Below are 12,752 nucleotides of genomic sequence, written 5' to 3' on the forward strand. Positions count from 1 at the left end.
ATTTAAACCTTCTCTCAGAGATAAACTCTGCAAGAACATATTTAGATCTTAAATAAAGTGTAGTATTAGGCACATAGTAAATGGGGTCACCAGGAACTTGACAAATATTTTAAATTCAGCCACAGGGATCCAACTGAAAATACTGCAACACCGGCTAATGAAGGGACATATGCGTTGCACTTAGTGGAGGCACCTTTCATAAATCAGCTCCTGTGCATGATCCACATCCTCCAAGTGCACTGTGTGTTGGTATTTGTAGAATTATTACCGGGTAACTCTCCTAGGGACTTTGATGATTTGAATTCTCTCAGCCGGTTGGGTCATATTCATAGGTTTTGGACTATGGAATACATCTCTATATGTTCAACTCAGAAAGGTTTGAAACACTAAACTCTTTTTGGAGACAGGGAACTGATCTGATAACAATCAAAGGCATTGAACTGAGAGAACCAGGAGACACATACACCTGTGATAATACGGAGGGCTCCAAACAGCCTTTGCCAGGAGATTGTGACAGATTCTGACAACACTTTCCCTCCTGAAGTCAATGAACTCTCTTAGAGAAGTTTCTGCTTCTTCTAAAAGAACTGACCTCTTCAAGCTTGTGTGAAACTACTGGAGAGACAGATGCAGGGCTCAGGTAGAAGAGGGGTCACAGCCTGATTTAGTCAGTCTGAAAACCACAACTCTGGCAATCAAACAAGTGGCCATTGTTACTTCCAAAATGCTCACATCAACTGACTTTTCCATTCTACCCAAATATAATTCTTAGGCCCCTCATTAAATTAGTTAATTTCCTGAGCATTGAGATTTTAGTGGTGAATATTGACAGACTTAGTTGGCACTTAATTATTAGTGTTATCTTTCTAGAAGATCCCTGCCCCTTAAAGAATAAAATTGTGATGCATACAGATATATATATACCCAGCATAGGGTAATGCCATATATTCAACTACTTACTTTTCATTTTCTCTTTCTAATTTTCACTTCTTCAGAGGTTATAATAATGGAAATTCTTAGTGTACCAAATTATTTAAATTCATGCAAAGAAAAAAATTGAGGACATATCTTTTTCATGTGGCGTTTATATATAAGCTGTTATTTGAAGGACAAGGCATATTTCATGCTCTATTTTAATTTAAATTCTCTCCTGGCTATCTCACCAAATATCTATAGACACAATATTTTTAAATGAGTTACAAGCTCAAAGTTTTCATATACCATGAAGGTTCTGAGAAGTTTAAATTATTTCCGTGGACATTTATATCCATACCCCTTTAGAGTAACAAATGAAAACATGCCTTCAACCACAAAAATAATTCACTGTGGTCATGTCTTCTAACCTGGTTTCCACCCCTGGTTCCTTGTATGGTTGTTCATAATAAACAAGTCACAAAGACAACAAGATGAAGAGATTACAATTCTAAATAAGCATCTTTTATAACTGTTTAAGAAACAAGCCTGAGGAAAATGAAAACTCATTTCAAAAATGACCCAAATGTAAAGACATGATTAGCAGTTCTACTCTTAAGATAATCATGAATTTGGCCGGGCGCGGTGGCTCACACCTGTAATCCTAGCCCTTTGGGAGGCCGAGGCGGGTGGATTGCTCGAGGTCAGGAGTTTGAGACCAGCTTGAGCGAGACCCCGTCTCTACTAAAAATAGAAATAAAAATTACCTGGCCAACTAAAAATATACATAGAAAAAATTAGCAGGGCAGGGTGGTGCATGCCTGTAGTCCCAGCTACTCGGGAGGCTGAGGCAGTAGGATCGCTTAAGCCCAGGAGTCTGAGGTTGCTGTGAGCTAGGCTGACGCCACGGCACTCACTCTAGCCCGGGCAACAGAGTGAGACTCTGTCTCAAAAAAAAAAAAAAAAAGAAGATAATCATGAATTAAAGGTATTTTTAGAGCAACTGGAATATATACATATAATGTAAATATTATGTTTGTGGGAAAAGAAGTCTAAGTTCTACCATTTAATACTACTATAATTTACATATTTTAGTAAAGTGTTTCTACCTCACACAAGGATTTACTATTTGGGTTAAAATAAGGATTTTCACTGTAGCTGCTAATCAGGACCCTAAGAGTGATCTAAATGCCTCAGGAGGTAAACCTGCCTTTCTTTAATCTATTAAATTGGTCACCACATGAAGGACTCTATGGTTATGGTGGCCATGGGACTTGTTATAAGTTTGCTATTTGAGGATAGCTGTTGTTTAATATTTTCTTCAACAATCCACTTAGCTCTGTTTATATTTCTCATTTTCTAGTTTCTACAACACAATTTCTTTTTTTTAAATTTTATATTTATATATATATATATATTTATTTATTTATTTATTTATTTGAGACAGAGCCTCACTCTGTTGCTCAGACTAGAGTGCCGTGGCGTCAGCCTAGCTCACAGCAACCTCAGACTCCTGGGCTCAAGTGATCCTACTGCCTCAGCCTCCCGAGTAGCTGGGACTACAGGCATGCACCACTGTGCCCAGCTAATTTTTTTCTGTATATATTTTTAGATGTCCATATAATTTCTTTCTATTTTTAGTAAAGACGGGATCTCGCTCTTGCTCAGGCTGGTCTCGAACTCCTGACCTTGAGTGATCCACCCACCTTGGCCTCCCAGAGTGCTAGGATTACAGGCGTGAGCCACTGTGCCCTGCCAACAATTTCTTCTAACATATGTTCTTTTCATCTCCTGAAACTGGAATTGCTAAGACTGTCATTGGGCTAATGTTTATAGTGTTTGATTTTTGCCTGCGTTTCTGGGCCTTTTGGAATCTATTTAATTCCATTCTAAAGAATCATCGAATATTTCCTGTTGGCATGCCAAAAGCCAGATATCTTGTGTTAAATAAGAGCTTGAAATTGAACACATGACAGTGAAAACTATAACATGTTATTACAATCAAATGTCAATTACTAAAAACAATTACCTTTTTATATAAATATCAAATTAAGCTATTTATAGAAAACACTGATATTGAAGAATAAGTTAAAATCAAAATACAAAATTCCAAACACAAAGGCAATTCTCTAGCCACTTTGAATCATTTTGATGTGCTCTGCTTTCTCTTGGTAAACTAAATTCCTCTATTGTTGGTTCTCATAGAAATTGGAGAGAGAAATTGGATAAGGCATAAGATAAAGTATTTCAGTGAACTTCCTATTATGAATGAAACCTCTTGCATTCTAGTGAATGTTATAATTGCCAAAATAGGTATGCCTCATTTCATGCTATTGGTTTGTGTCATCTTATACTGTACCATGAATCCCATCTTGAAAATCTAGGTTATAATATCATATTTGTAGTAATCAGTAAATAGGAATTGGAACAACTGCAGTTATAAATTGTATAGAAGTTGAGTATGTTGGACCCAAAAATAGATCAAGGAACAAAAGTTGAGATTACGGGTAAAGGAACGACACACACACACATTCTACAATGACTACTTGACTATTACATCAAGCAATTTTAGGTTTGATGTATGTTGCCTGCTTTGATCCATGGGAAAATTGCTTGGTTCAGAATAGAAATTGCAGTCCTAGGAATCCCTTCAGTTGCTTCCTGAAGACCAGCATTAACAAGTGTTCAGAGGTTAAGAAATGCCTGCCGCTATATTTGCTAAATAGCCCCATACATTATGCCACCCGTAAGGCATTAACCCTATTGTACAACATAAAAATACTTTCACATATGCAGAGTTCAGAGTCAACCATTTTCTAAACTTAGGTAATTGATAACAAATGCAGCCAGTGACAAGCTGTTGGGTGTCTGCCAACTGGTTTCTTTCTTTCTTTTTTTTCAGGGAGTAGTTAATACTGCTTAGGCACTCTGCCAGCATTACAGGGAGAACACAACATATGATAAATGCCCGCAAGAAATGAAAAATATTGAATCAATGAATATAAAAGGAAGGCAGAGTATTGGGTGGTGTTAGATTTCAACGGATAGAAAACAGCGTTTTTTAAAAAATCTTTCTTGGTGCTTTCAGAAATGCACAGGGGAAAAGCAAGTTCTCTAGCTAACAAAACAGATTTTAAAATCATTGCTTTGGCTTTTGTTCCTCAATTTAAGAGTTGTGTTTCTGGATTGTATTATTGAATAGGCTCTTGTATTGCATAAAGCAGAGACGAAGAAGCCTTGAAAGCTTGAGCTGCTGAATACAGTTCTTGAGTTTTTCATTTTCTTTGGTCTAAAGGAAATAATTTTCTACGTTTAGGGTCTAGAAGTTTTTACAACTTGGTATTTCAGGATCTATCAGCCAGAGTCCTATCATAATTAAATATGGAATTCTTTGGCACTGAAAAATTTCTTATCAGATTTATATTACAGAAATTTCATGCTTGAGAAAGTCTTTGAAAGAATACTATCTTATACAAATGCTTGGAATAGTTCCATGTATTTATATCTTTTTGAAATGTAACATCACACAGTTCTGCCCATTTTATAAAAGAAAATTTGAGTTTACTTACTAGAAACAATAAATATGTATTATCTAATTCAAATAAGGCATATCCAGCAACATTTTCCCCAAACGCAAGGTTGTGAATACATGAATTACCTTCAGGATTAACAACTCTTGTAGGTTCTCAGAAAGTCATTTGTGCACCAAAGTAGCCATTTATTACATGACACCAGTCATTCGACTGACCTAAGACAGCTTCCTTGCGGCTGGCTCTCATTTACAACTTGATAGCAGCTGTCACAATGAAAGAATCAGGCTCATTATCTGATTTGTTTCTGCCATCCCTGCACTCATGGAGTCCATTAACAACAGGGGTATGTGATTTTTAAATTACTGAATTAGTCATACTTCCATTAAAAGAATAGACTTACAAAGTTAAATAGAGCAGCCTCGTACTACATTCCCTTCCATTTCTCTGTCTAGCTGTTTCCATCTATTCCATTCCAAGAACGTATATTGAATACTGTTCTCAGCAAGCCAGGGCCTTACCTGTCCACTGTTCTATCCTATGCTCAAACCAGTCCAAAGTAGGCACTCGGGAAACACATGTTGGATTAATGAATAAATGAAAGAATGAATAGCACCCATTATACGGTCTTGTGGGCCTGACACAGATGTAGTGCCTTCTTGGATTTCATGCTTGATACTCTCATGCCAGTTTTCTGTCTTTGGGCTGTCTGGAAACTTAATAACTGGTCGGTTTGAAAGGAAGAAGAAAGCCCAGGAAGTTTGATATCATTGGTTTGTCAGGTCTACGAGTATCCAAGGCCTAAGTTAAAAATATAAGCTGCCCTGCTGGCTTTTTTTTTTTTTTTTTTTTTTTTTTTTTTATGGAGAAAGTCTCACTCTGTCGCCCTGGCTACAGTGTAGTGGTGTCATCATAGCCCACTGCAACCTCAAACACCTGAGCTCAAGTGATCCTCCTGCCTCAGCCTCCCAAGAAGCTGGAACTATAGGCGTGCGTGATGACAGCTGGCCAATTTTTCTGTTTTTAGTAGAGATGAGGTCTCACTGTTGCTCAGGTTGGTCTTAAACTCCAAGCTCAAGTAATCCTCCTCCCAGAGTGCTAGGATTACAGGTGTCAGCCACCGCGCCCAGCCTCTGCTGGCTTTTGTCCCACACATTGGAGGGTATCTATAGGCTTAGAACTCAACTTTTCCTTATGAAAAATCACATAAATTCTCCAAATCTCATCAGTTCAAGTCAGTGGCAGTGGTGGTGGGGGTGGTGAGACTTGATCCTAAAAAATGTCAAAAATAAAACAGATGGGTTTGGGGTGGGGTACCTGTGACCTAAGGGCCACATGTGTCCTTCTGGATCATTGAGTGTGACCTTTTGACTGAATCCAAAGTTTACAGAACAAAGCCTTTTAATAAAAGGATTTGTTCTGTGAAGTTTGGATTCAGTCAAGGGGCTACACTTGGGGATCTGAAGGGCCACATGTAGCCTTGAGGCTGCAGGTTCCCCACCTGACCAGAATTGAAATTGTTATAGGAATTTGAAAATATCTGGGAGCTATGTCATAACAATTATATATGCCATAGCTGTGCAACATCAATTATATGTGACAATGCTAATTCAGTACAATCTTATTTACTATTTTATTCTATACTTACCAGAGTAGGGCTTCTCTGACCCCCTAGACTAGGTTAAGCTCCCCTGCTGAGTAAACACATAGCATCCTGTCCTATTATCTTAACACTTAATTAATTTAACTACATTAAATTCCTTGAGGGCAAAAAAAAAATGTATGTGTCTAGCTTTCTCAATATAGTGAGTCGGATTAATATGCTAAGATTATTAGGGTCTTTACTAACTGGGATAGCCTAAAAAGTTAGGTTACATAATTGGGACAAAAGCACATTAAGGTCTCACATTTATGCTTGCTGCTGGAAGCATTCTATAACATTTTTGTGATAAAAAGTAGTATAGAATAAAATAGAATCCCTGCCTTTTGTCTCACCAACCTTTGCCTCCCTACACCAGCAACCTCTTTTTAAAATGTCTCTCTGGTTCTCATAGTCTATAAAATCTTAGGAGGTACCAGATGTTTGGAGGAGGTTGTCCCACACATCCTCGATTTTAAAGTAGATGTAAGATTTATTATAGCTATATAAATGTAATTCCAGCCTTGACTTTTGTGTTCACGAGCTAGGTGTAATCTGCAACGCGGCCTCTTGTCAAATAGAACAATTCTTCTCTGTGAAGTGTTGGCATCAATGCCAAACACCCAAAATAACCACAGCATATTACTGAAATGAGTTCTGCCCACAAACTGTTTGTCCCTCTAGGAAATTTTAATTTAACATAAACATTTTTCAAGAAAACCATTTTGCATTTTAGGCAGCATTCAAAAGCCAGGCTGGGATAAGTTGTGTGTGAATATACGGCAACACCTGGGGTAAGTGCCTAAGCAGAGACTGTCAGTGCTTCCAATTAAGTTTTTCTCCTATTGTACCACATAGTGTCTGACAGTGAGAACAGGAGGAAAACCACTGTCCTCTTCCTTCTGGTCCTCCCGAGCACAGGGGTGCTGGGTGGCACACCCATTCATTTTGATGTAGCAAGTAGAAGCTAGGCTGCGCTTTGTACTGGAAAGCCCCACATGCTACCAGAAAGCAGGTGAACAGGTCTGCCAGAGGTGAACCAAGGCTTTTCAAGTACTCTAAAATGGATTGAGTAGCATCTTCAACATTGTCAGCAACTTATCAAAAAAGTACAAAGTGAAGTTCTTCCTTTTTCTTACAATCGTTACTTGATAAGAATCTTTTGAGCACCTCCTCTATGTAGAGAACAGAGTTAAACTTCCTGGAGGAGAACTATGAAAATGCATCCTGAATAGACTCCTCATTTTTTTTTTTTTGAAGATTAAAAAAAACCCCGAAAGCATAGAACTTCAGAAGTAGATGGAATATCACTGGGGTTTTTACTTGAACACTTAAAACATTTCACGTTACAAATGACCTGCCTTTCTTTTTAAGTGATCCGGACACTGACTGAATTCTAAATAGTCATTAATCACTTGCAATTAATTTGTGGCATTGTAAAGATCATGAGGATGTGTCACCAATTTGACTCTTGTTTTTACTGATAGCATATCACTGTTAACATTTTAGATGGACATATAATAATTAAAGAAAAAATCTATAAAATGTATACACTGGGACATTAATGTAGCAGGCAGAGAAAGCACAAGTGACAGCAATGGGAGTGAAGGGTTTGATGAAGAGATTCTAGGAGCCTAAGAGTGATGGGCTGCAGGTGCTAGCCAGAGAGAGGGCTATTACACATAATTTTTGTTGGATTACCGATTTGCTCACTGATCTTTGCCACTGCATTCATGAGCACTGTAACACTGTCATCTTGGATGTATCTGTATGGAAAATGGAGTTGGCACATTTGACTAATTCATGCAATAAATTTGAGAACTAACATTTCACACTCAGACAAGTATTAGCAAGAACGTATTTTGCTCCATATGTCTATGTTGGTGGTCAATTCTCAATGCCATACCAGAACCAAGAGAAAGAAAACTGGAGAAATTTTCTCAAGAGATCTCTAGGACTAATAAAATAAAGGGATAGGGGAAGAAAGGGTATGAAATACATTCATGTAGGACTAACCACAGGGCTCACTTTTCGTAAAGTACATCCAACACGTGGTAGGTTCAAATTTTAGATTTTAAGTCAAATGATTTTTCAGACATTCAATTTCACATCAAATTGGTATCTAGGAAACCCAACTGATCGAAAGCATAAGGATTTGTTTTCCATTAAAACAACCAACAAGCACTGAAGACAAAAAGCTAATTAAGAAGTCACTGTTGCTCTCACAAGTTAAAAAGCCTATACTCTTCATTCTCAATTGCGTACTGTTCTGAGTAACAAAATCCACATACCCACTTTCATCAATAACTTTCAGGCTGACCAAAGGCAATTGAATTTTGCCAGAAATTAAGCCAGTTTCAATGAAAAAGTATGAATGATCTATATGATTCCAAGTGACGCTATGAGATTTAATCTGGTTTTAAAATATGCAAATCTTTTTAGATTTCCTGATGAGAGTACCTTTTTATTACCATTATTTGGGTGTTTTGTCTTTGCCATAAAATCAAACTCTTATGTCTCAGAAGATCAAATTTATTCTTATTTTTTTATTCATACCCCCTTCAAAAATCTTAGCAAAGAACAAAAATGTTAGTAAAGAATCATGTTGCTTTTGAGTTAGAAGGGTACCTTAATGATTAACTTTTTTAAGCTCCTTCATTTTTTCATTTTTCAAATAAAGTAACTCTAGATCATACAAACAGATTTTGTCCTCCCACTGCAGGGAGAGAGAACAGCCTTTCAATTTGTTCTTTCTGAAATGATTCTGAGATTTTGTTACATGACTTCCATTTGAATCTGCCCGGAAAATCTTTTTTTCTTTAACTCCAAAACCACTTCCTCTGGCCCTTTCTAAGCAAAGTAGCCAACTAGCCAAATGGGTTTCATTGCCAAAGCTGAATATCTATAAGGTGAGCACATCTTTGTGCAGTGAGCTTAGGTTTCTCTGAATTCGAACGTGTCTTACATCTTTTTCCTATCCTACCCAAATCTTAGATGTCAGAACACGTTACTTGTGCGTTCTGGTTTAGAGGTTTGCATAAATGATGGAGGCCCTCTGAGGCTGACAAATGCCACTGCTATTTTCACCACTCTGCTTGTCACTATGTAATTGCGGTAAATGCAATTGAAAGTACTTTTATTTGAAGGCCATTTGACAGAGCGGGAGAAAACACATTTACTCTTTCAAGGCCTGTGTATTTTCCTAAGAGAAGCCTGCCTGTAAAATCTGTCCTTTTATCCTTGGATAGCAATTTGAGAAATATCTCTGGGCGATGCAACCCCCTGAATGATTTCTGCAACCCAAGAGCAGAGCCAGGATTCGCAGACCTTCCCTGCCATCTTCCTAGCTCCCTTCCTCGCTTTTCTGCAGACTGAAGACTGTTTCATGCTTGTGTGCTTCAATCCTCCTTTTCCACAGAATAAGAGAGAAAATTTACCTATTTTAACCAAAATATTGAGCTATTTTCATTCTAGAAGTTTAAGGAAAGAGTTATTTACTAATACTTGTATGTTAAGGTAATACAAATAAAAAACCCACAGTACTGTGACCTTTTTTTTTTCTTTTACAAGATTCTTTTCCAACTTGTCCCTTCTCATAAAAGCTCACTGAAATGCAACAAGATGACTTTTATCTTCATCAGAGAGATCAACTGATTCAATACAGCCGGATTATACAATCTTTAACAAGACTGTCCCATACCATATACAAGAAAATCTTCTTTTTCAGGATAAAACAGAAGAAACATATGCAAAATAATGTTTATAATTTGCTAAAAGCTGTGCTTTTATAATCCTCCTAGAGTGTACAAAGCATCGACTCATAAGCACTCACTGTTCTGCCACCTCTGTTCTGGTGCGTTTTTAGACGCTTCTTACCTATAAAGAGATTCCACTCCGTGTCGAGATCAGCCTGGTTTGCCAGGCAGCCCTTCATGACGTTGAGGCAGTAGTTGTTGCAGGGTCTCACAGTGGGAAGGCCCCGGCAGTATGGGCAGTACAGCATCTTCATGAGAGCGCGGATGCACCCTGGCGTTGGGCTGACCTGTAGATTTATTGTAAAGAAAAAGAAAATCAGAAAAAAAGAAGGGTGAATGGGAGAAGAAAAAAGGAAGTAAGACGTTTTTTCTCCTGTAAAAAAAAAAAAAAAAAAAAAAAAAGAGGCAAAATGGCTCTGATAACCCTCAAGCAGCAAAGCAGAATGCTAAGAGGCCTGTCAGACTCTTAACCCTTTGTAATTCAATCTTGAAGCCAATCAATTGCTGTTAAATGTTTCTGCTCAGCCTAGTAATGATCAATTTTTTTTTGAAATGCCCCTGTCAACATTTTGATATCTATGTCATTGTAATTCAGCCCTATAGCCTAGACACTGTTTCATTGCAATAGAACATGAAATGAGATAATGCATGTGAAAGCAACTTGCAAAGTTAAAAGCCCCATAAAAATGTAGGTATTATTAAAGTTTAATGTGACACCTTTAGAAAATTTTCCAACGGGTTATTTAACCCTGTTTCTAAAGGAGGTTGGCAAATATACTTCCTTTGTATGTAACTTTTTTTAAAGGGTCAACATCAACTTGTCTGGGATTTCTGAGATCCAGGCTTGCTTAGAAACAATGAAATTACTGAGATACCATCTTTAGGCATCTGCAGCTTTGCAGTTCTGGAAAATTTGTGGAAAAGAGGGCCCGGTGTTGAATGTGAGAAGAAATCCTTGCAGTCATTCAGTGGAGCTACTAATCAACTGACTAGGAAGAGCTATTTGCTGTGAATAGGAAAAGCAGCGCTCCTAAATTTATCAATTCTAAACCAATAAGGACTTTTTTAGGCTCATTGAAAATTCTAATTTGACTTCAAAAAGGAAAGAATATTTAAAACAGGGTGGACCAAGATTAGAAAAAAATGCAGAAAACTCTTTTTCATGACTAGATGTAAAAATTATTGCCATACTTATTTGGTTAGTTCCATATAATTTTGATGTTTTAGTCATATGTTGCTGTAATTGTGTAGAGCTGAGAAAAAGCCTTGTTATCATTGGCCCTCTTGGGAGCTGTGGTCGTACCAGATGGACCTGGGCCCACAGGTGCCATCTACCTAACAAGAACATCCAGATGCAAAGTATAACACCAATGAAATGGCAGAAAAAAGTATTTCCACATAAATGGATATTTTCAATTACTATAGCTATTCATCTGTGACTCTATCCTTTACCTAGAAATCAAACTTGAGATTTTTAATGCAAAGCTTTTGTTTCTGTAACATTTTCTTAATTTTATGCTGTATACTGACAAAGTTGCTAATAAATTATTTTAGGAAATGAAGCTATTTCTTAACTTAAGCACTGAAATTTCTAGTCCTTTTGAGTTTTTTGCATTTGCTTTCTAAAATTTTATAAAAATTTTCCAACATCCAGAAAACTTGAAAGACTTTTAAATAGTCATATTCCCACTCCTAGATTGTACACTTTATGTGTTTCTACATTTGTTTTCCACACATCTATCCATCCTTCTATCCATGCATTAATCCACCTTATTTTTTATGTCAAAGTAATAGCCTTTTATTTTTTTTCCAAAGTATTCTTTTTTATTTTTACTTTTCCTAGTGATTTAATAGTGGCTTGAATAAAACAGAGTCAGCATGATCAATAATACAAAGTTAGTGCATTAAGTACCATAAAGTCAAACAATTGGCTTTTCTTCATAAAGGTATTTAGAGAATGGTTTGCTTAGTATCTATTAATTCTAAAACTCATTTTCCAACAACAAAAACAAATAATGGATACAAAAGTGAGGAGTCTGGTGACTTTTCTTTTTGGACTTATTAGTGCCATCATGTCATCTTCTCCAGATAGGCTTTTTTGTTGACAATGCCAAATTTTATCTATAATTGAGCAGCACTGTTTAACATTTTCTTATATCCACATATATTCCAAACCATTCACAGGAAATAATTTTGTATTATTGATGTGAAATTACAAATTCTTATACATTTTCCTTATTTGGTACATTTGCAAACTTACAAGCCTTTGCCTCAGGATTTTATTTTCCATAGACTTGCAATTTCTCTCCTGATCCTGATTCTTTTCTCCAGAGACCTACCCTATTTTCGCTCAAGCTGACTAAGCTATTTTCAACATTGTTAAAATGTCTATACTGCCCAAAGTTATCTACAGATTCAATGCAATCCTTATTAAATTACCAACATCATTTTTCACAGATATAGAAAGAATGATTTTACACTTTGTATGGAACCAGAGAAGACCCCGTTTAGCAAAAGCAATTTTAAGCAACAAAAACAAAATGGGAGGTATTAATTTCCCAGACTTCAAACTATACTACAAAGCTGTGATTATTAAAACTGCTTGGTATTGGCACAAGTGCAGGGACACAGACCAGTGGAACAGAACAGAAAATCCAAATATAAAACCATCCTCATATAGCCATCTAATCTTTGACAAAGCAGACAAAAACATACTCTGGGGAAAAGATTCCTTATTTAATAAATGGTGCTGGGAAAACTGGATAGCCACAGATAGAAGACTAAAACAGGACCCACAGCTTTCACCTCTCACAAAAATCAAATCACAGTGGATAACAGACTTAAACCTTAGGTGTGTAACTATTAGAATTCTAGAAGAAAATGTAGGAAAGACTCTTACAGACATTGGCCTAGGCA

The 12,752-nt window shown here is 36.8% G+C and overlaps 1 protein-coding gene across 1 annotated transcript in view; it reads right to left on the reverse strand.

The window, feature by feature from the left end:
- The window catches only part of GPC6 (glypican 6), a 1,073,567-nt gene that overhangs the window by 332,521 nt on the left and 728,294 nt on the right, over positions 1 to 12,752 (reverse strand). Inside the window, exon 4 of the mRNA XM_045566886.1 lies at positions 9,958 to 10,123. Coding sequence (XP_045422842.1) covers positions 9,958 to 10,123 — 166 coding nt within the window. The remainder of the gene's footprint in view (positions 1 to 9,957; positions 10,124 to 12,752) is intronic.

The sequence above is a fragment of the Lemur catta genome, chromosome 13 (assembly GCF_020740605.2).
Source record: "Lemur catta isolate mLemCat1 chromosome 13, mLemCat1.pri, whole genome shotgun sequence".
NCBI classification, from domain to species: Eukaryota; Metazoa; Chordata; class Mammalia; order Primates; family Lemuridae; genus Lemur; species Lemur catta.